Source organism: Chroicocephalus ridibundus, chromosome 4, assembly GCF_963924245.1.
Source record: "Chroicocephalus ridibundus chromosome 4, bChrRid1.1, whole genome shotgun sequence".
Taxonomy (NCBI): domain Eukaryota; kingdom Metazoa; phylum Chordata; class Aves; order Charadriiformes; family Laridae; genus Chroicocephalus; species Chroicocephalus ridibundus.
Window position 1 is genome coordinate 15,928,106 of NC_086287.1, and position 24,411 is coordinate 15,952,516.

The following is a 24,411-nucleotide window of genomic DNA, read 5'->3' on the forward strand; positions in this document are numbered from 1 at the left end:
TGCAGGGTAGTATCCACACTCAAATTTAAGTTCTGTGACTTATTTTCAAACCTAAAAGGCAGCCATATATTGCCAAGGAACTTTTACCAGCATATGACACTAGTTCTGGGGACAGCGTGTGCGCTTTGAATTTTTCTTCTTTTTGCACGTTTCAGTCCATGAATGATACTCCCTGACTCAACTGCAGCAGATTCCAAATACTTTAGAATTTCATTTTTGACTTGAGTACATTCTTTCACTGTAACTGAACTTTTGGAATTGGGATTGCTATTGGACCATTATTTTCTTGTGTTGCAGTAAGGGTATCAAGAGAAACCTTACTTTTATCATTATATTTACTTGTTTGCACCACTGTTCATTGACAACAGAACACCTAAGAATCTCAGGACCCAAGAGCAGAAACACATTTAAATGCAATTCAGCCACCAGGAAATTCAGAACAATTTATCTTGCTATACTCTCTAGTACTGAAGTTCCTTGCATGGAAGGCTTTCTACTGTTTCTTGGGCCTGCCTCTGCACAGAAATTCTTCGCTATCAGTGTGACAAGAAACTGAAGTGGGGGAGCAAAGATTATAGGCAGCATCTGGTTTTGCACCTCGGTCTTTTCCAGTTGAGAGACACTTGAAGATAACCATCCGTAGATCCAGTCCCTCCTGCAGCCAGATCTTATCCATAATCTTAATCATTTGTAAAGCCAACATATCTTGTCTCAGATCTTCTCCAACCTTAAATAGAAAAATAAAAGTTAGCTAAAAGCATAATATGCTTTCAGCAAAACTAAGCTTCACAGACTTTAGTCACTTTACATTTGTAAGAAGTGATACACTATGCTACTTTATTCCTCATAGCTACGCACTTAACAAGACAAACAGGCTACATTTGAGCTTTGACATGCAGTAGACTTCCTTTCACATTTTACAACCTGCTCATATCTCAGTTTCTAGATACACAGGAACAAACTCACAAAATAAATAAGCTTGTTGGTCTAGACTAAAACTAAATTGATACCAAAGAAATAGTGATTATCATTCAACTTTTTTTCTCCAACACACATGTAAGGCCTACCTTAAACATCACATTAATCTCTTCTCCCAGAGGGTCTGCATTTATCAGTGCAACTTTCAGTGGTACTGCATTGGAGCTGAAGAAAGAACATGCCTACAAGTAGATTGAGTGTTAATACTCAAAAAGGACTATTCCTGATAGCCCAGAAAACAAGACATTCTGACAACTAGCAGGTTTAATGCACAATGTGTCTATTCAGACTTTTAACATTGCGATTGTGGCAAATACGCGCTTCCTTTGAATAAAGAGCCCTTTGGCTGTTATTTGTTGACTTCTTGTACAAAAGCCAATACTGCTACACAGTGATTTTTTTTATACATTTTGAATAGAAGAGTGAATAAAACAGATAAATATTTTATCAGCAGCTTTTTTTGAAAGCTAGATGATATTATAAAAAAACTGGTATTTGCACATTTCACAGTATTTTCATTTATCTGCTTTCAAGTATATACTCATGATTTCATAGTTACAGTAGAGAAGGAAAGCAAGACAAATGTTTTTTCCACACAGGATTAAATCCAATGTTCACAGACCTTTCGGTTCTCCGTCATGCAGGGTGATATAAATCAAGATTGTTTCTGAGCAGATATTGTGAAACCTTGCAGAATTCTGGAAAAATAATTTACCTGCTTCTCCTACATTATTACTTACTGGACCTTCACAATACAATAAAGCTATACTCTGCCTCCCTGGATTCAGTATGTCTTGGACACAACCAGTAACAGGTAGTTTCACCCATTTCACAGCAACTACTCGTTGTTTGAACTTCACAGCCTTGGTCAATTTTCTCTTTTAATTACTACTGCAAACAGGACTTTTTCCACACACTTTGAATAATCCTCTGCTTTACTATTACCAGGATTGTTGGTCTCAAAAGACACAGTGTCTGAAGAAATAGTAAGTTATTACAGCTATCTATTTTTGTAATACAAGAACCTTCATTGGTTTTACACAAGCATTTGTATACATTTTATCTTTGCCAATTTCACTGCCTCGTTCAATCCGAATTTTTAATTAAAACCCTCCCCCCCAGCATAAAGAGCTTTCAAGCACCTCAACTGATTTTTTTTTTCTGTTTGTAAAAGCTTTGCCTATATGTCATTTTTACAAAAATGTTTTGAAAGTCTGAATGAGCACTACCTTAATATTTAACTCTTTTGCCACAAGACTGGGATCAAGAGGCAAACGGCATTTGTTCTTCAAGAAAAATAACTGCACACGTTCCATACCATTTTGCAAGGCAGCCTGCAGACAAAAAAAAAATTATTACAAAAAAATCAGCTGACATTTTCCTAACTAGAGCATCTACAGAAAACTTCTGGAAAGTCATTCTGAAGCCAACATTTTAACTCCTTGGTGTCAAAGGAATACTAGAAATGATAATTGCTGTTTTAGCTATTAAAAATACATAAGCCTAGCAGTACAACACTAATATCACACAAGTTGGTTTTTTTTGACTGAGTCAGATGACAGCATCCCACTCTATCAAACTGAAAGTTCATATTCGCATATAAATAGATATCCCCTTCTTTTGCAAAATGGGATCATTCTTCAGTAGTAAGAGGTTTAAATCCAATTCCAGTTTATTGTACACTGAAACCATCCTATTTTCTTACCCTGTCGCCTCACACATTCTTATGTTTAGGATGACAACAAATCTGACAAAAACATCAACTTAATTGAGCCATTAACTTGATAAAATGCAGTGCAATAGATGAATAGATCTTCCTATATATTATACATAATGCATTATTGAACTTAAACTAGAAAAGAAATTGAGTGGATTGTTTTGAGGGTATACTCAGTCTTCTTCCTAAAGAATATGAAAAATATGTACACACCTGACGAGCAGATCCACTTGTTTGCTTTACTCTTTCTGCTACCATTCCAAGAAGCTGCACTAGTCTGGTCTGCTTCTCCAGCTCTTCCCTCAGCCTTTTTCCACAGACTGAAAGAAAAGCTCCAAGGATTTGCTCATACCTTACGCCAAACTTTGTATCATACAGTGTATCCTTAAGAAGCCTGAAATAAAGGATTTAAGTTAAATTTTCCTAAGGAAAATGCTGCAAACAATGCAACACTAAGACATTAAAATATTTTAATGAATCAGTACTATATATATCTTAAGTTACTGACATAAAGGATATAAAAGGCAAGAAGTTTGTGCCTCATAGAGGCACCGTCTGCTTTTTCATAAAAACCAGGATCTACATTTTGTATACTCTCCATTCATAACATTCATTGTTATGAGCCATGATATTAAGAAAGAATATTTTTTTCTGGAAATATTAATCTTAGAGTAAACACATTATGTGAACAATGGAACAAAGAACATCTTACCAATATAGATAATGCGCTATTCGAATGCTTCCCAGTGCCCGAGCCAAAAGAAATTTGACAAGAGCACTGTCAAGGTAGGTTTCATACTTCAATGCCTAAATACAAAGAAAATGAAATAAATTGGGTTTGGATTTAATTCTAGATGAAGACTGAGATGTTATGACTAACGCACAGACAGAATCACTGCAAATCCACAAGACAGTCACAGAGTGATTCTTTACTCAAATTGTTTTCCATACTACGCATTAAGGTTATTAATTAGAGAGGCATGCAATTGCACTTCTGCTACTAGTAATCAGCAATTCCTTCAGGCTTTCAAGAGCAAAAAAAAAATAAATTCAAACTTCAGCATTGGCAGAAAGTCTTACCTGCACAAATTGAGGGAGGAAATCCGTTAACTCATCATCACTTAATGTCTCTATCCAATTCACAGCTGTGTTTCGTACTTCCTGATCAGCAAACCTAGAAAATCACCGCAAATCCACATTAAGTTTATTCTGTTCATGCAGGGTTTTCTTTGTTTTGTTTTTCATTCAGTAATATTTTCCACAAGAATGGCATTCAGAATCTTCTACTGAAGAGAAGTAATTTAATGCACAACACACAGAGAACTTACTTATGTTGTTTTTCTTACTTTGAATCAAGTAGTTCCAGTGCAGCTAAGGGTGATAAAGGAGGCCACTGCTCAAGTAACGAATATATCTCTGGAAGACTTGCCCAGTCCCAGTGAGGGGCACTAACCAGTATTTTTGGTAGGCTATTAGTATGATTATGACAATAATGTCTCTTCTCCCACAAAAATTCTTTATCTTCTTTTGATAGCCTGCAGACAAAAGCATTTCAGTTTATAACATCCGTTACAGACCATCACCTGAATAACCCTAATGCTACTGGTCATTGTATACATACAGATGACTTAACACACAACATGGAGTGAAATTAAAATGGCTATTTCCTCCACAAAAGTCAAAATGAGAAGTAAATAAAGTCTCAAGCATTATGAAAACAGTTGTTTAAAGTTATAATTTGGGCAGGACAAAAATAAGTTTTAGTATAATCTGAAATAAGCCAAAATGTTAATTTTAGTTTGGTGCAGATGAATGGGAAAGCCTGCCAGAAAAGCTTCTAAAAGCCTGACAGAAAAGCCACTAAACACTGCTAAAACTGCCACTGCTCCCTGAAACTGAAGAACTGCCAAGCAGGAATAGGCATATATAACAGGCAGCCAAAAGGGTAGCGATCTTGTAACAGGAGAATATTACAACACGGGCCATTATGGCACAAGTAAATTCATTAAGTCAGCACTATTATTTTGCAAGTTTAATTCAATCTCTTCTCTAAGTCTCCACAGGTCTTCAAAATATACTAGAATCATATTAAAGAAATTTAAGAATAAATAAGCATTGCATACCGTAGCCACAAATTGTCACATGCAATTAGACCATAGCCAGAAAGAGATGAACATACCCAATAGTGTTATCCTTGGAGAGAATGGCAAGGAGACGTTCTCTCAATGGTTTTTCTAATGTTTCTATAGAATGATGCACAGTAGTCTCTGCAGCTTGAGGGATTTTATATTCAATATCAAAAGCATGGGATGGGAAGTCAATCTAAAAAAAAAAAAAAAGAATAAAATTATGCAAGTCCTTAAGAACAGTACAGAAAGCTCCCCCTTTCAGCAACCTTGGATGTTTAGGCATCTGAACTCTTTAGGTCTACATGCATAAAAGTTTTCAGATACTTTTTCCTGAATTTTTTCCATCTCAATTCTTCTACATAACTGTGGTCCTTAAGTGTATGAGAACTCTGTTGTTGCACAATCCAGTAGTTGGAGTACTCCTCAGAAGTGAAGTGAGAATGCTTAGAGTGGAGAATAATCACAGAACTACTGAAATCTGCACCAATGGTTTCAACCCAACCACCAACTCCGACCATGTCTTGGGACTGTTAAGCCATGCCTAACAAGATGCCTTCTCTTTGGAGAGGAATTTGGACTCTGAATTTAGAAAGAGAGGTGCTTATGTTCTGTAAAGAAACTGGCATTGCTATTGTTGGGTCTAGACAAATCCCATCTCAGCATACATTTCTACAGATTGCTTTTCAAAGATGTTCTCTCCCAGTACTGATAGCATGTACTACCAAGGCATCTCCAGTTTCTCTTACTTCAAGATAGTGATTCAATAACTAACTTGTATACACTTACAGCAGCTTTCCATTCTTTACCCTTAATGTTTAGTAATCACGATTCTGTACTGGCTTTCAGATATGACTTTGCAATATTTACACTCTCCCCAAAACATTAATTTATCTATTACCACTCATATAAGAGTTACAAGTGACAATATTCAAACATAACATAATCAGATCAAGTCAGAATTATATATAACCTGCAATACTATTCTTTCCATATTTCCTTTCTTACTGGCCATCCCTGATGCATGATGTGGATGCGATGAGGTCCAGAGTTGCAAGAGCTTTGTCCCACTAGTTAACAATCTGAGAAAAAAGCATGTATGGGTATTAGTGTCAAAATCTTACTTCAACAAGATATTAAAATACTATCTGAAGAAGATCAATGGTCACCACAAGGAAACAATTCAGAAATATTAGTGTGGTATAAAAGGATAGTGCAAACTGAGTATGTGTTTCTACTGCAGAGATCTTATGACAAGTATTTCAACATTTCTTCAGAAAAGAACACAGGAAATCAAACTGTACTAGCCAATACAGTTCAAAGATTAAAAAAAGGAATTATGATCATCAAATGTCAAGTGAATTTATTTCTTTTCACTGGATATCTTCTATACTTTAAGTCCTTTAAAACACTGCATACAACTTTTAGGTGGAAAAGGCAAAAGGGAAGAGTTCATTGCTGACACAGCTAAATTAAGTGCTCCCTATCTCTTAAGGGAGAAAAGGAATACTTTTGCCTCTGAGGAATAAACTGAACACATGCACCTTCTCACCTTACAAGATAAAAGGCACAGGCACATGAATATTACAGACATCAGCATTTGCCTGGGCTTTCCACATTACTAGATTCTGCAAATGCATATCAGATGATGTTTGTATTTGCTAGTTTGAAACTAGTTTGGTATTTGCAGCATGAAGACAAGATAAATTTGCAATTCAGATCAAAACAAAAGCTATGTTTTCAATCAAATTCTGTGAAATGTGATATTCAGATAGGAGACTGAAATGCAGCTTTTAAACAGGAGGCTGAAATAAGCACCGTTTATGAAAAGAAATCCAAGTTTCCGTGCAGACAAAGCAGCTGCAGGCCATCTTTGCAGTGCAGGAAAGCCTAAACTCCTAAGCACTCCCAAACTGTTGGAATTGTCACCAAACAAGAGAGGAAGCAGAACAAGAAGAGCCATATCTAGAACCAGAGGATGCAAACCGCACAGAACAGACATAAGCAATACATAGAAGTAACTGTCCAGGAAATACTTGGTTGTCTTTCTGCAGCTTTGGTTGACAATTAGATAATTTAAGCTTCCCATATGAACTAGAAGTCAGAAGCACATATAAATAGGAAATCTTAAGCATAAATCCTGAAGCTATTTTGCAACAGTGTGATCACTTCTGCAACATCATGCCTAATTCTGGTATCTGTGTGTCAAGTCTATTGGTTAAATGGCTACCAAAGTGATAAGCATTTTGGAATATGCTTCATAATGAAAGTTTCAAGGACAAGGCAACTTGATGAAATGCAGGAACACTTGACTGAGGAAAGTTACAGTAGACTTTTCATTCTTAGTGAAAAAGGTAAAAAGGTATAACAGGATCCGGCAGTTATACTTGAAGGAAGGCAAGTTCAAACTAGAAGTATGCCGTAAGTTTAACACAGTAGTTAATTATCCCTTTATTTAATTTTTTTTTTTAAATAAATCCAGCTCCAAATCAAAAGGAATAATTTCAGAATATCCCGGGACCTCTATTAGTCAGAAACATGTTGAAGGTAAAATAAGCCATTTCTTCTAATCTTTGAAAATACACCTGTATTATTTTAAAGTTACCTGGATTTTAAAACAGTATGTGAATTCTCTTGTTGGCTTATATATTATCACCTTATTATCAGATTTAGGAATTTTTAAAGGATTAAAGAAAGAAAACCCTATATATCCAAATTTTCCAGTTTAGCTCCTGCATTTGTGAACATATGAAACATGCAGCATTGAATATTTTGCAGCCAAGGCAAAGATGCATCTGAAGAATAACAGTACTTAGAAATACTGCATACCTTAAATTTAAAGTCTTTTATTTCTAAAAAATTGAGCCATCACAATATTTTGCTTTTTATAAAGAGTACTGGATGAAGAAAAGTGCAATTCTTTCCTATCTTAAGATAGTTTTAAGGCAAAAGTGCTTCTTTCCCAGTGACATGACGGAACCATAGCACTTTGTTCACCTGCTGTCAGGATTCTGTTCTGTTTTGCATTGCACTAGGCACTATTCCCGCTGCATCCAACGCTTGCTGCAAACACCTTCTTTTGCAAGTTGCATTCTCTATCACCAGGGCTGACAAGTTGGCTGAGAACTGGGTGTTTACACTTCATCTGCTAGAATATATGTGAACACCGACTGAACTGCCTCTAGTCAATATAATGTAGTTTTAGATCTTCTAAACTGATATCAGAACTCATGAAATGCCACCTACCAAGTCCGTACTGCTTCAGTAGAAGGGAGGCTATCAGTTCAGTAGACAGTGAGACCTGCAGATACTTCAACTGCCTATGACTTACAGGGCAATATCTGAATGTCAGTGGATTCCTCAAATGACAACCTGAGTTACGCTTACAACTGCCGCACACTTAAACAGTTGGTACTAACATGACCTCTTTTGGCCCACACTATTATGAAGATTTTCTGCAAATAAAACTGCTTTCATCCAAACAATATTCAACTTCCTCCAGCAAATAAGCTTTTTCAGACAGTTACATGGAAATACTACAATGCATGACCGTGTTTTGTACTCCATTTAACAGAAGGTATTATTTCTGTAACAATATAGTTTACAGTTCTTACCTTTATCATGGCCTACTACACTCAGTGGCAGAGAGGCAGTTTCTGTAGTTATGGGGGTAGACTAAGCTTTATATAGAGTAAATCATGTTAATACTCATACTAATATTTTGGATACTTACCGCCTAAAATCAAAAAGTGGTAGAGAAACCTGACCCAAAATTTCTGGGCCCTTTCTCTGTTTATTTGAGTCAGGAGAACTCCCACTACTTTGATTTAGGATTCCAAACAGAGTCAGACGTAAGACCGATTCCAAAGGCAGCTGTGAAATCTGGATGGGGAAGATTATTCTATAAAATAAAAGCATTAAAAATAAGTCAGTCAGTGGAAAGACAGTTATTAGTAAGTTACAGCCTTATCCATATAATCTGTTGATGCCTCTTGCTTTCAAAAAGTTAATTAACATTGAAGAAAAAGTGTTAAATTTCCATGCAATTATATTTCACTCCACTTTATCTCCCGTACCAATAGTTTGCAAAACCTGCTAAATTACACTGCTGCACTGTAGCCAGATTTGGAACAACCCTTTTTAATCTTTGTCTATTAAATGACATTCCTTACACAGAACCGCACTGTCCAGCATAACCAGTCTTCCCACTCTACTCACTAGGAGGGCACACACAATGCCATGTTAGCCACCTCCTAATCTCTCAGATTTAGAAAGTGAGCTGACAATAGTTTCCCAACCAAATGAAAGAATCTATTAACAACTACCGCAAGCTAAATGTAAGTGGTACAAAACCAGCACCCAGAAAGAAAGCAGCTGAGGAATATACACCTCACTGATCAGTTCAAACTCAGATTTTTGTTTACACTGTTTTTATTGCTTAAAGCATTCTTTAATTTGATTTTTCTTTAACACATTAAAATATCATCCTAAAAGTTGTCACAGCATATTACTAAGATAGTTACGCTATAAACCACTACAACTATACAAAGCAGCTTATAAGCAATCTAACACACCTTTCACTGTAATACACTAGTACTTGCCAGGAAAAGATCTGGCAATTAATCCCTTGCATCATCGGAAAAAAAAGGTAGCTGGAGTACTCTCTAAAGGCAGGTATTCTAGAACCTGAAACTCTCACTGCTGGTCTGAAATAATTTGTCACTGTAGACTTTCATGGTATTTCTCAGGGTCTATCTCTGACCTTTAAAAACAGTCAGAAAAATTTATATAGGGCAACGTGGAGCTCACTTGATGCTCACTTGATGACAAGTTGCCTGATAGCTATTATGTGCAAAAGAGTAAACTGTGCCTAGATAACAAAAAGTATTTTCCCCTCTCAATTATCACTCGCCATCCTCTCCCTATGCTCTTCCTTCTTCCTTTCTACCCTCTTCCCCTGCCCCATAAAGAGAAACTGAAGTTTAGTAGCTCAAACCAGACATTCTCATATGCTATAGACAGATACTCTTACATACTTATGCATCTGCTCTCTTTATAGAAATAATCCTAAATTAAGATTTTTAGGTTCAGATACAAAGTTGTTACAGTGTATTTTGAACATAAAAAGATTCAGCATTAATGTCAGTAAAAGTCAGTTGCTTTTCTTTCCCATTTACATATTTGAGCACTGCTTATAAGCAAACTTTATTCATCCTTCTTTAAGCAGCACAAGCTGTTCCCATTGCAAGGAATGTTACAACCTTCCCAACTTCATATAATTGTATACTACAAACACATTATCACAGGGCACTTGTCCAGCATTTCCACTCACACTTTCAAAATGAGTAGTGAAATACCATTTGGAAAAATGTTTCTTATTTCGGTCAATAAGTCTCACACATTGTCCTTTCAACACTTCAAATGGAATCAGAAGCAAGAGTTGCCTGAATGACTCTATTCAGCAGCTAGCTAGATAGGTAGAAGCTAAAATTAAACATTTTAGTGAGTTTTAAGATGATAAAGCCACTTACAGTTCATCCCACTTAATCAAGTAGAAGAAGTTCTTGTATGTGCCAACCTTCTTGGACTGAACAGGTTTAAACAGATCTTTTCCATTATGGGTCAGAGAACAAATCAAGTAGTATTTTTCATAACTAGACAAGGAAAAGAAAATAAATTAAACAAACAAAAAAAATAATCTATAAAAGGATTAATTTTACAATTAATAAATTACTCACTTTGATACCCAACCAGGAGAAATTCCATGAGCAGCAAATATTGTGAACTGGAGATGTTCTGTGGCAGTCCATGCTTCCTTGGTACTCTTATTATCTTTTGGAGAAATTGCTGCAGAACTGCTACATGAATTCACATGGAGTCGCAGAAGGGCCTCAACTGCTCTTGTTAACTGGTCTATGCTCACTTTCAGAGGGTTTTCAGGCTGCGGTGAACCTAAATTATAACTTATCTTTAGTGCATATCTTCCTAAAACAGCCACCTGAAAGCAATTTTTAAATAAAATTGAAGAACTTTACTCACCAGATGAGCTCTTGCTGGTGCTATCACCACATTGTAAGGACACCTACACGGTAAAGTTAGGGCAAATTTCAATACCAATAAACCCACATTAATTTTCCGTTGCTCTTAAATATCTTATACAGAAATTATGAAACATCTGAATCAGGCCTATATTTGGGTTTATATAACACCTATTTACTCAAAGTTCCTCAAGAATTAACTGACAGCATCACAATTTCTGGATCATACAAAAGCTCATGTTTCATCAAGTCACAACTACTTTGACACCCTTTATGAACTCTGACAAGACACAGTACATTTGAATATTGCTCAGGATACTCTAACTTCTCTGAGTAGAGATAAAAATAATTCTCTGAGTAGAGATAAAAATCGGTCAGGGCTGTTATGGATGAAAGCAGAAGCTGTTAGCTCTATCACCCATTTTTAACTCTGAACAGCTGTTTTGTTTGTGGCATTTGTTAAGGTATCTTTTGTAGGCAGAGTTACTGTAAATTTAGTGAATTAAAAAAATGTTAATCAATGGAGAAAACTGAACAGTAAGTACTGTAACTTTGTACTATCTGCCTTGTTTGCTTCTTGGTCTGCTAAAAGGGAAGTCTAAACATGATACAGTACTGCAGTAATGTCTAATCTCGACAAGGACGCTGTTGAAGCCAAAAGGTGACCAACAAATCATGGGAATTCACTCCCTTCTGATAAGGAAGGGTTTCATGCCAAATTCAACTTCTGATAAAACTAAAACTTTCAATGAAAACTAAGTTTGTGATTTAAAATCAAAACCCAGTGAATTCATAATACTTCAGAGAAGGTCTAAGAAGATTGCCACAACTTCTGCAGAAGAGTGAAAGCTCCCCTTCCACTTTTAGTGTATTAATTGAGCATCTTGTCAACATAAAGTTTTAACTACCAAACCCCTTCACATTGTTATAAAAAACATGCAGAAACTTGGAGGGGGAGCACAGCTTTTCCCCCTTTCAGAAAAACAATTGTATGCTTTCACCATATTCTTCAAGTAGTCCAAAAGTCTTTTGGATGACAAGATGCCAAACTGTTGAAGCAGCAGTACATATATATAATTTTTTACTTGATAATCTACTGTTTTCTTTTACTTTTTGGCCACTTCTTCCAACCATAAAACAATTACTTTAAAATAAATAAATAAAAACCCCCAATATCTTACATAAGATTTAGATGCAACCAGCTCTGTTTCTGAAAACAATCCTCTATGCCTTTATACATATTACTGTTTAAGCCAACGTTCGTTGCAAGAGATTTGCAGGGTTTTACTGATAAAGTACCTTTTTCCAAATTCTACTCGTATAGTGTTATTTTTAGAAGTTATTTTTACACTGTAATCTAATTATTTCTACAGCTTTCTCCCATCAAAAAGCAAACATTGAAGAAATATTTGATATGCTGCATTTCACTCAGTTTTCTTACTATGCCTTCTGCGTTTCCCTGCAAGAATTTTAATTCTTGTGAGAACCACATTTGGCCTGTGCATTTTGCAAGACTTCTGCTCAGTATTACAAATATATCACTGAACCAATGAAGCTCAAAGTGAATAGAACAGCACATGAACTGCCACTCTAATAAGGCAGCAGGACAACAGAAATAGCACTACAAGACTATTTCGCTTTTTAATCTGCACACTTCTCCATTTAATGACTGTTTTTGACAACGTGACTTGAGACCAATTCTGCCCAAGTGACCTATTCATTGTAAGGCAGTTTTATCATCAGAATCTGCTACTTGGGAGATTTTATTTTTGTCCATATGCTCAGGAATGCAGGAGCAGGAACTGTTAATAGTTTCAAGATGCTATTGCTCTTCACATAAATACTGCACAGAAAACACAGGATGTGAATTCCTCCTTTAAGAATAACTGCACTGATTTTAGAGGGCATGAGCTAGCTGTCAGTTTACCCTTGGTCAGACTTAGTAACATCTACCGTGACACAAGCATGTAAGTACAGAACCAGAAAACAGTATTTTAAAACTAGTTTTAAAAAAGTCACTATTTGGAATGGAAAAGGATTCCAAGAGCAAATGATTAATGCATTAACAGCAAACAGATGTTAAAATAAATGGACACTATCAGGCAAAATAATAAAAAAATCCAAAACCAAAAAACAAACCAAACAACATAACCCTGACTGAACTGTTGCTGGTATTTCTAACTACCAAAGACTATGAAATAGTTTTTATTAGTGTTAAAAAGCATACTTCAAAATGCAGTTTATAGTGTGAAAGTTTACCTCAGCATTTTTAGTCCTTGGAAGATTAACGGCCCTCCTTAGCTTCTTTACCGATTCTGTTATTGCGGGAGTCTCTACACAATCCAATGTAGAACAGATTTTTCTGACAGTCTTAATTACGTGATCTACTGCTTTATGCTGGTTCTAATAAGGAATGTATGAGAGAACAGATTGATCTGATCACAACTGGGAACGAGTATTGCTTTAATTGTTTAAATTTTTTTTTTAAGAATGAATTGCCAAGAAAGATTCATTATGAGATGCATATCTCAATTACATTAAACTGTGGTGTAACAATTTGATTCAAGAAAAACCTCAGTATCAAGAACTTCTTTATAGCTCAGTTATCAATGCCAAAAACACAGAAGTAGTTTGGATTCTAGAATAGTGTCCCAGGAAACATGAGGTTTCCAACTATTTTTCTATTAAGCTGTAGGCACACATGTATTTTCTAACGAGATATTAAGCTCAAATTCCCTCATGGCATAAAAAGAAAGTGTAGTTTAAAAAAGGATATTCAAGGAATGAACGCTAAAGTACTATTTCAAATTCAGCCCTCTTAAATATATAGGTTCAAATTACACTTAGATTACAGCATAGCTTCCATAATGGAACTTTACCTTTTTTAATTCACTTTACTATACTTTTGAAAAGAGTTTGTTGCAACTTTTGCCTTACAGGTAATTTGATTTAAATGGTTCTTTCAGATGATGCAATTGCAAACTGGAGAAGGAAAGGAAAGGGACTGCACACTTAACAGAAATCTTTTTTGAAAGGAATAGATCAACCTCTTATCAGAAAATGAAAATGCTGGTAGGCCGCTTAAGACAAAGTCAAGATGCTCCTAATATTCCCTTCCCTCTTCTCTTCAAATAGAAGAAAATGCATTTACTTTAAATCTAAATTATCTTAGGTTTCTTGGGTTTTTGTTTTTGGTTGTTTTGTTGTTTTTTTTTTAATATAAGCAAAGTCTTCATCCAATTTTAAAGAACACACGTAGAAATTGAAAATATTTGCTTCAAAAATAACTGTTTACTTTTTATAGGCTTAATGCGAAGGTTTCTTTCACGATCACTTATGAGCACTTACAACTAAGTAAGAGGGATTAGTGTAACATCCTCTTCGTAGGATGTAAACCGATTCCCAACCCCCACCCTCCCCATCCCCCCCAGACATATTCTCTACTACAAATGGATAGCAAAGAAGCCATTTGAATCAAAAACGGTTTGGATGGGGACCTACCTGGCAACAATTAACTTTGTCCTGGTAAGAAAATAACCATTGAAGCCAGAAGACATTGTAAATATTTAAGCCAGACTTCCAAAGCTAACACTTTGAAAATAACAGCTATTTTGACATGTGAAAAGCAAAGTTTCCACTGCTATTTTCCTCACAGGGCCTCAAATTAATCTCAATAAAAAGACAATAGATAACTTTTAAAGTCTGAAATCAAAGGCTATGTACAAGTTATTTACAGAATACTTTACCCTGTGTCACTTTGATTAGGAATTCACTTCAGGAAGCAAAAAATTTCAAATGCAACAACTGCTGATATTTGGACCTAATCATCATCACCTGCAAGCTACATCTCCCATCCTCAAAAAGACTGTAGAAAGAGTAGAACATAAGCCTGAACTGAGGTGTTTTGCATTCCTCCCTCAGCCTGTGAAATCACAGTTAAACAAGCCGAAGCAGCTGCAAGAGCAAAGCAACAAAAACACCACCATTTCAAGGGAGCAGTAACATCTCTCTCTCTCCTACAAAAAGATTATGTTCAAAACTACCCTTGAGAAGATGGTGAATCACCATCAAGGGGACTAAATAACATTAAATATGTAAATAACATTTAAATATGTAAATAGTGGATTATCAGCTTGTTCAGACCTGCATTCCTGGAGAGGCAAACGTACGTAGTGGAAATTAAAAAAGTATTGTAATTAAGTCATTCATTTTAAGACTTTTCTTATAGAAACTGTTTAAGAAACACAGTTATCTGTTGTTTAAGAATTTAAGACTCCAAGTTATCAGGAGTTAAAATAAGCTTCTCCTTTTAGAAATGCGTAAAGCAGGTTATCTTCAGCTAGCTTTTGCATTTGGGAAATCACTCTACTTCACGTGCAAGCTGTTTTAAGCTACCTATCATACACTGAAATAGACAATGGCTTTGACAGTGTATTTTAAATTAATCCAGTCGTGCAGAATAAGATGTAATTACACTTTTTGTAAAACTTAATTGCATGTTGCAAACATGCTTTAGTTATAACTCCCATTGTACACAATTATTACTGCTCCCTTTTGTGTAGATTTTTATCTGTTACCAATATATCATTCATGGCTGACAACAACTGACATACTCAGGATTCAGACATTTTCCCTATTCCCCTAAATTAATCTCTTCCAGCATTTTTGAGGAAAAGGTTATTTTGCACACCAGGACTTTGAAGATACATTTCTCACTGTGATGATTAGGTAATAATTAGTTAACAAGAAAAGCCAGGAAAAAAAAAAAAAAGGAAAAGCACTCTAAAAATCCCCGATTCCGAATTTACATTTGACAGCTTGTTCAGATCTCAGTTTCCCCAAGAACTCCTGCAAGTCTTTTTTCCAACTAACACATGAGTAAACTTTCTCATGCTACTTTCGGTTCAGCAATAATTTGCTATGACCTTACCTCATTTTTAAGAGCTACGTTAACTTGCTTGTGATACACATCTAGAAGCTCTTCAATAGAAGACCTGCAGGAAATAGTAGTTATTGAACACAAGTGCAGGAGCGTGGCATAACCTTGGTCAGAAATTCAGGAGTGGGCTTGATTACTAAACTGACCACATAACTTTACCTTATAATAGGTTCTCTGAAAGGCTTTTCTACTTTGTAGAGGTGTTTGGTTAGATGTATGGGTGTTCTGTCATCATCTTCCTGCAACACAATGTTACATATTAAGTCCAGTTCTCACCTTTCTATAATTTGTAATACTGTTCTAGAAGTTTCATTGCTAATACCTGCGGAGTACAAGGGGAAAGATATAAGGGGAATTTCTTTTCCACTCTTCAAAGGGGAAAAGAAATAACTAATTAGTAGCCTATGAAACATGCACACATCAGGACAGAGGGAAGAGGGAAGAAACAACAATCGAGTGCCTAAGTATGCTGATATTAAATATTCCTGCCTTCCTCTTTGATGGTCTGATACATATCTAATTAAACTCAAAACCTCTTCTTAACTTTTATTTAACTCTGAAATTTGCTGCTTCTCTTTCAGGACTCAAATTTAGTCCAAATGCTTGCATACTTTTTTCAGCTATAGTACTTGGTCTAATAAGAGAGATTATCCATGTTTATATTATTTGCCTTGCGAAAATTCAGTATGTATTTCACTTCCTCTTAGTATAAGAGAATAATTCCCAACACCAAGCAGACATACTAATTTGTTAATCACACAAAAAAGGCTCCATCAACTCTGGTGCAAACTCCCAACATCTTGGAGATTTACATTGCTGCTGCAGTTTAGGAGGTACTTACTGTTCGTGCCAGATCTCTGCATATTACACTATGGGTCAACAGCTGCAGTTTGATTTCTGTATCCCACTTCCGACAGTTCTGAATATATTCATGACTTCCTACGCAGTGCTTACTGTTAAACAAAAGAAAACTATAGTTACACCAAAAATACACAGAGTTTTTCAAAAAACTCACATGGAATACTTAGGGCAACCTGTTGGCTCAAAATAAGGAAATGGTTAATCAACCTCCACACCATACTACTTGATATGATTTTTACTTCTGCAGAAGTATACTATTACAGATACCTATCCTTTTGCTAGAGCTCTTAACTACTACGGCTAATATTGAAGCCAAATATTCTAACCCAGAAAACTAACAGGGATTTGTAAACCATTACTTTTGAAAAAAAAAAATCAGATTATTTCAGAGTATTAGAAATCAAGACTAGGGTTTTTTTTCCTAGTTGTTGGGAATGTTAAGAGCAGCTGAAAACTACAACATCCATCTACAGAAGTGCTCTAGAAATCTGCATCTAAAAAAAACCTGTTTGTGTTCAACACAACAGACGGCAGATTAGAACAGATTTCTAGGAAGCTGTTGAGAACCTACTTTGCTGTATCCCAGAGCAACTCTAAAGACTTCTGATCTTTGTGCAAAGTGTGACCCTTCTATGTTTTTAAGATTTCTGCTTTCACATATTTAATCATTAAAGATATACTTTCCAGTAACTGTGCCATGAAAAAGCATGAAATTAAATATTAATGAAAAAGAGTTTGCTTACTTCTGTAAAACTTCTTCGTGGCCACAGACTTTCAGGATATAGCTGCCAATGTCCACTTCATTCAAGTCATCATGCACCCAGCAAAGTGCCTGCATTATTATAAGCTCAACAGGGGAACTCACTGTTTAAAGAAATTACATCTAAAAGTTAAATATAAATCTATAGCAAGTGATATTAACCATTGTTCACCAACAAATTGTAGTTATTTAATTAAATTTATTTTTATACTTGTAGGGAAGACTTTTATGCTTCTATAATCTCTTAAGTTTCATAGTTTGAGATCTTCACTTTTTTTTTTTCCACAAAGGCAGGCATCTTATAAAACCTGCCTGTAGTGTAAGAAATCAATCTTTTCTAAATTAGGATACAGTGTAGTCACTTGACCAAAAGTACAAAACCAGTCTGTATTCTGTTTTACAGGAGTTTTTATATGAGGATAGCCCTTTTTTTTAAATTTTAAAATTGCCTTATTTAGCAAGGACTTCAAATAGCTAAATGATCCCAGAGCTTCTTTAAGTTTAAAAATCATTATCTGAAGAGTTGGAAATGGAACTTTCGTATTTGTTCTCTTTTGAGGAAGTGAGTATGAGCTGCAGCAGAGGCAAATCCTACTGAAAGTCCTTCCCTGACCCCTTTTCCTTTTGTCTAGGGCAGTTTCCACATCATACAGGTCAGGTCTCAGTAAGCATCACCAAGCCTTTGCAAAAAGTATCTCTTAACTACCAGTACTATCACATGAGGCTCTAAACGCTGTTTTTGAAAATAATCTCTCTTCCATTCAGCAACTACAGAGCTAAAGAAGCAATCCCAGTCAAACCCAAAATCCATTGGCATGTTTTAACACCACAAACGTTTTGAGTACAAAATGTTCTCTACACCTCCCTACCTAGTTTCTGATCTTCCCCTTTAAATCATTTGCAAACAATGTCACTAAACGCCTCAAAATTCTGTAAAACACACTACACAAAAGCATTTTATTTTTTCATCCGTACATTAAAAGTAGTTGTTTTTCCCCCCTCTAGTGGCTTTCCTAATTTTCCTGAATCTTCTTTTTCTTAAGGAATGTTACTACTATGGTGGATACAGAAAGGTAACGCCACAACAATATTTTCCACAAGATAATGCAAGTGCTTCATCTCATTAACAGATGACTAATTATTACAAGCCCAGAAGTATTTGATAGCATACGAAGAATGAGCATATCTGATTCAAGAACAAGAAATGATAAGCAGCATGAATTCAGAAACACTATTTAACTCGTTACTGAGGCTATTTAACTTATTATTAATCTAGAATGAAACTGCTGTACTACCATCAGCAGATAATATGGTAGTTGATAGAGAAAAAAAGATGCAGTGACAGTTTATGGGGTATAGTCATAGGCTGCATTGGCGAAGGTCAGCCGGTCCTGCAGAGCCTAGTAAAGCAATCCAAAGATAATGTTACCACGTTTTCCCCACACTCTGTCTTTTGAAAGACATTAATATCTTGCTGACAGGCAATGATTGCTCAGGTAGACTCGTACTTCCACATAAAGTCTAATAAACCAATGCAAAATGAATAGGTATACCCAAATAAGCTCTTAAGTTCATCTGTTTCCCTCCTAGGTTCTTTCTACACATGGAGTCATCAGAACACTGAAAGGCTGCAGTTCCTTCTGAGTCGAACTGAAAGCTATACCAAAGTATTTCTAGCATAAGGATGCTAAGGTATGCAACAATTTGACCAAGAACAGAAGGGATTAAAGGAAGAGAACAACTTTACACTTATCACTAGTCACAGTATGAGCTACAGACACCCATTTTTCACTAGCCACAGAAGACAAGTAGTTTAATTGTGACTAGTTTCAGCATTAGAAAAAAAGGAAGCAAGCAGAAAGCGCAAACAGATATGTGGGGCTAGAATGCAAAACACATTCCAAGGTATTAACAACACTTCTAGAAATAAAGGGCTAAAGCTGTAGCATTTTAGTTACGCTATGAAAGTCCTTTGTAGGAAAGGATTAAGCCTGTAATATTAGGAAAGTGTAATCTTAAGGATGAAGAGCAGAAACTCTTCCTAGGGTATGCTTACAGTCCAGCTAATTTCTTAACAAAAGAGTATTAAAATCACAGCAGAATAAGTCTCAGCAAATTAATATAGAATGAAAACACTTATGCATCAAGAGCTTGTTTTCCAATACAGCAATTTCATGTTTTTTGAGAACAACCAACTCTACACTGTTGCAGATAGAGAACCAAATGATAAAAAATATACCACAGCACAGATTCACTACCAGGTGACACAGTCTGGAAGTGGGACCTCTCACGAGGGCTAAGAGACTACAGCAGTATAGAGGCTAAAAAGTAACTTGCTCAGTTATTTTATCACCAAGAACTGCCAGAAGTTGACAGCATCCCAGTTACAGCCTTTAATACAAACATGCTGTGCATTCTGGACTGCACAGAGAATACAAATTTATGTACAAGAACAAGGTAAACCCCAAACTAATATTCCTGGTTACCCACGACAGTAGTCCAGCTAGATACGGCACACTGTGACAGTATTGTTTTAGTGTTTGTGTCCACAAGCATATATTGAAGTCAAGTAATAGATAATTTCAGTATTTATTCTTATTTCCCCAGAGCTATTTGTCTGAATTTTTAGATAGCCTGCAAGAATTTATTTAAACACATGTTGGTGTTGAAATAAACACATAAATTAAAAGTTAAAAATCTCAGTCCTGGTATTGTTGTCCCCTCAATTACCATAAAGTAGGTCAAACTCTTGAAAAACTGTTTTAACATTCCCAGCTGTGGGTAGAATAGCACTTCTGGTTCGCTTGGCTTTCCTTTTTAAAAACATGTTTCACTTTGTCAGCTTCCAAATATTTTCTGGTGGAAGCACTGACCCAGAATTAGGTTCTTTCTTTGGTTACCTTTTCCATATTCCCCACAAGCAATCCACACACCTGAGACCCAGGGATTACAAAAACTGAAAGCCATTGGCCCAGCCTGAGTGCACAGTCTTATCCCACCATTCTAAGTCTTACAAGCAAACTCCAATTTAAAAAGTAGAAACGTACCGTCACATGTAAAAGTTACTGGTTGCTGGAATTCTTCGATTTCTATAGAAACCTTGATACTGGCACTCTCCCCACTTATATTTCTTTGCAGCATGATTGGACTCAGCACAAAGCCTGGATTTGTTTGCTGATTAGCATAAGGAAACTTGGTCCTCAATCTGAAAGTAGAGAAGGCTTATGAAACATTGCAATGGGTAAGCCTAAGACTAAAGCAAAATAACATGGTAATAACCACAAGCTAGAACAGTAAAGACTACCTTTTGCTCTTTATCTAAATTGTATGTACAAAACACCATTTACTTTTCCCACTCTCAACAGAACACTGCCCACAATAATTATACAAGTAGTACTTAGAGGGGAAAAAACTCTAGCTTATAATTAGGCAGGTTTTACATACAGCTTAAAATATTTAATAGGTCAATGCTTACAGGACACATCCAGCTTCTCTAGAAGGTAAACTCTAAAACAGTTTTTAAAAAGCTAATCCATGGCATTTGCTAAAAATAAGTTTTTAAAAAGGGTAATTTCTTTTATGTACAAAACACCACAAAACTCTTTACATGTTTTTATTTTTGGAAGTCTAATCTGAATTTAGATACTATGCAGAAGGTAGTTATTCCAAGTTGTCAGAGTTGAGAAAGAGGCCTAAATTAAAGGAAAGGCTTTTCGTTAGGAAACAAATAGTATAACACATTCACCTAGTAATGAACAGACAGTACTGTGATAGCTGCTTTTTATTTTCTGCTATTTAACACAGATGCAATAATTTAACCTTAACCTTCTTCCAACACTGAGCAGTATTACAGGAGATGAAGAACAGAACTAATTTATAATGGTCATCTATTTCATCATCTTGATTCCTGACAATAGCATGAATAGGGAAAATAAAGAAAAGGAACCACTCTAGCAAGAGTTGTCCATCAGCATTTTAACCACTAGGTCTTGAAAGAAAAGGCAACTAGATTTAACTAGAAACTGTTGCAACAAGTGTATTTTACATGAGCTTTGTCTTAATGTTGTTCATCAGTAAGTTTCACAGGTATTTGACTTCTCATTGGTTTTATGGAGCTTGCTTTTCATTACATAAACACTCCCGTTTTAAAAAGTAGCTGCTATCCTTCAGATTCAAAGACCTTTATTTTCCCCCCTTATTTCTTGGATTTTGATCTTGAGAGGAAAAAAGTGCAAGACTCCTAGTGTCTTCTCTAGGAAGCAAGCAAAAAAAACAACCTCTCATAACTTACGGCAGTAAGGAAAAATAAAATAAAATAAAAAAAAAAAGAAGGAGCATTGTGGTTTATCAAGTCCCATCTTCTTCAGTATGACCTTTAAGAAACTTCATCACCTGATGCAAGCAGGAACAAGTTTGAAGGTTTTATTTGATACAGAATTCCAGTTGTGGAAGCAATAAAAATGAGAGCATTTAAGGGTTAGAAAGCCATTGAGCGACAGGATTTAGTGAGGTACATCAACTAAGAAAAAAGGGACTTCAAATTATTTCAAAAGAAATCGTTTTAAAAAATAGACAAAGGAGATACAGATAATATGGAAATACAGAAAAATAGTTTAAGGATAAAAAAAAGTATTATAAAGACAAGGAAAAGAGTAAGAGGAAAGTCACAGGACCAGAAGAATAAAGAGGAGATATGATAATCCAAAACCTTAGGGCTGAACGCCTTAACAATTCTGTTGCATTCTTGGAGGGGGAGGGGGGGAGAGAAACAAACAAACAAAAAACACAACCAAAAAACCCAACAACAAACAAAACCAAACAAGACAAACCCAGGAAAAACTGGGATAAGAAAAGGGAAAAGGACACATACTGAAATCTGCTCCATAAAGCAACAAATGTAGCATTGGCCATGTCAACCTAAGTGAAAATGAGTTAGCTTCTTTTTTTGTTTGTTTCTGAAAGCTAATTTGTGTTCATTAATTTCTTACTTCGTAACTGCTTGAGAAAAAGCTGACAGTTCTTGATTCTGCCCTTCAATTTCTTGGAGAAGCACGTTTTCTGTCAGCATGCCAGTGGTCCCATTGTCTTTCTGCAACTCAAAGATAATACAGTATTTAAATAGCTGCAAACATATTCCTATAGCCAGCAAAGCCATGTGTAGATGACAGATTTTCAGGAGTCTGAGGTTTACTAGTAGTTTTATGTCTACTTCTACAAGGAGAAAAATGTATATAATTACCAAATTTAAAAGTAAAGATTCACTGGACTAGTGACAGCATCATTATCAGCTAAGATTAATTTGCAAGCATAACAGTTCCTAAACTCTCAGCAGTGACCTGTTACATTAGAATTTGGCTAGATTTTGCTAAACCAGAGGAGGCAGACAGACAAATGTTTTTTCCTCCAGTTCTGCGATTCAACCTTCAGTATAGTTCCAGAAAGAACCATTACACTCCAGTTCTGCCCATGATTACTTTTTCCTACAAAGCAGGAAAAGATAAATTGTACACTGGAAGGAAATAGCATTCAGAACATTAAACTCAGAACTAATGTCATGGTATCAAATTACTGCTGGTATCAAATTACTGTTTGGTATGGTATCAAATTACTGTTTTAATCCTTTATGCCACATGCACCCACCAGCTCCCAAAAACGTAAACCATAACCTTTAAAGTATCCAATCTAAAAAGCAATTGCTAAAAGAGAACTGCAGTTTCAAGTAACAAAATCTAATAAACTTAAAGAAAAAACAAACACAAGCAAAAAACTGCAGCAGTTTTTAATCCATATCTGTTTCCGATCCAATTCACAATACAGCTATATGAATGCTAGCGTAAGCAAAAAGCAGAGAGCAGCTGGAACAACCAGTGGGGTTGAGGTGGAAGTAATTCGTCTGTAGTCTAACAGCCACCACTAGCCTGAAGCACTCACGAAGCTCCAGCCAGATACTCCCAGGAATAAGCTGATCTTGAAGACTTTGCTCGTGTCCAACCCAGGGTTATTGCGCACAGAAGATAAAGCCGTCTGACTAGTTACAGTTTACATCCAGAGCTTTTACAATGCTTACAGAAATCTTTAATCCACCCAGAAGTTCAGAAAAAAAAGCAGACTGCATATAGTTCTGAAAATCACCACAATGTATTCATACTTGAAATAGTGAATAACTACTTAACTAGTATGTGGGTTATTTATTATTAGCTGACAAAGTTAGCTGAGCACCTAACTTCATTAGAGCATATCAGACAATATAGTCAAATTAGATTGTCTCAGAAAAGGGGTCAAATCTGTAACATGCAGAGTTAGGGACTGTCAGGTCTTTCAGCACTTTTTTTTTTTTTGCTGCAATTAACTTGTTTGAGCAGAACAGCATAAAGAAGGGATAATACACACAACCCATAATTGCCACTTGAATTGCATTTACACCTAGTTATTTCAGCTAAAATACTGGCTTCAACGACACCGATCAATTCAAAAGGCTGAATTCTATATAATTGGGGATTAGCCATACCACAGGAAGCTATTAGAGCAGGAAGTTATAAGCCACAAAATTTGGCATGTGATTCCGGAACAGGTATAATACTGTGAATTTGAAAAGTTTCTTCCATTCTAAGATCTCAGACAAGTTCTATCACATAAAAATCCTTCTGGGCAACTGCACAAGACCTGCTGACAAACTTGTGCAATTGTATTTAGTACGTGCATTCTTTAAGCAATTACACAATAACAAAACAAAAAAAATCATAAGAGGAAACAGGAAGTTAACATACCAAGTGAAAGGTAAACACCTTTGATGAAGATTCAACTAACCGCTGGTCAGCACTCCCCACAGCTCAGTAACTTCAAATCAAGAAGCTGGCTGTACAAATGTTACATTTTCTCTATTTAAGAACTCTTTGTAAAGAGGTTAGGTAATGCTACAAGTAAGTACTCAAAGCACTTTGCAACTCCAACCAGAGTATAAAAGCACTACACAAGGGGATTAAATAAAATAA

At 35.8% G+C, this 24,411-nt stretch overlaps 1 protein-coding gene across 3 annotated transcripts in view; it reads right to left on the minus strand.

The window, feature by feature from the left end:
- The window catches only part of PIK3C2A (phosphatidylinositol-4-phosphate 3-kinase catalytic subunit type 2 alpha), a 53,991-nt gene that overhangs the window by 12,695 nt on the left and 16,885 nt on the right, over window positions 1-24,411 (minus strand). The window contains exons 3-22 of one of the 3 annotated variants that reach the window (XM_063331638.1): window positions 22,408-22,508; window positions 20,467-20,624; window positions 17,403-17,523; window positions 16,640-16,751; window positions 15,958-16,037; window positions 15,790-15,853; window positions 13,119-13,262; window positions 10,861-10,903; window positions 10,560-10,773; window positions 10,353-10,475; window positions 8,555-8,722; window positions 5,795-5,903; window positions 4,875-5,017; window positions 4,042-4,230; window positions 3,776-3,869; window positions 3,408-3,502; window positions 2,909-3,089; window positions 2,208-2,312; window positions 1,068-1,160; window positions 598-727 (exon numbers count right to left, since the gene is read on the minus strand). In XM_063331638.1, coding sequence (XP_063187708.1) covers window positions 598-727; window positions 1,068-1,160; window positions 2,208-2,312; window positions 2,909-3,089; window positions 3,408-3,502; window positions 3,776-3,869; window positions 4,042-4,230; window positions 4,875-5,017; window positions 5,795-5,903; window positions 8,555-8,722; window positions 10,353-10,475; window positions 10,560-10,773; window positions 10,861-10,903; window positions 13,119-13,262; window positions 15,790-15,853; window positions 15,958-16,037; window positions 16,640-16,751; window positions 17,403-17,523; window positions 20,467-20,624; window positions 22,408-22,508 — 2,467 coding nt within the window. Of the gene's footprint in view, window positions 1-597; window positions 728-1,067; window positions 1,161-2,207; window positions 2,313-2,908; window positions 3,090-3,407; window positions 3,503-3,775; window positions 3,870-4,041; window positions 4,231-4,874; window positions 5,018-5,794; window positions 5,904-8,554; window positions 8,723-10,352; window positions 10,476-10,559; window positions 10,774-10,860; window positions 10,904-13,118; window positions 13,263-15,789; window positions 15,854-15,957; window positions 16,038-16,639; window positions 16,752-17,402; window positions 17,524-20,466; window positions 20,625-22,407; window positions 22,515-24,411 lie in introns of all 3 variants that reach the window. The other 2 variants (XM_063331636.1, XM_063331639.1) reach the window with 2 other exon arrangements.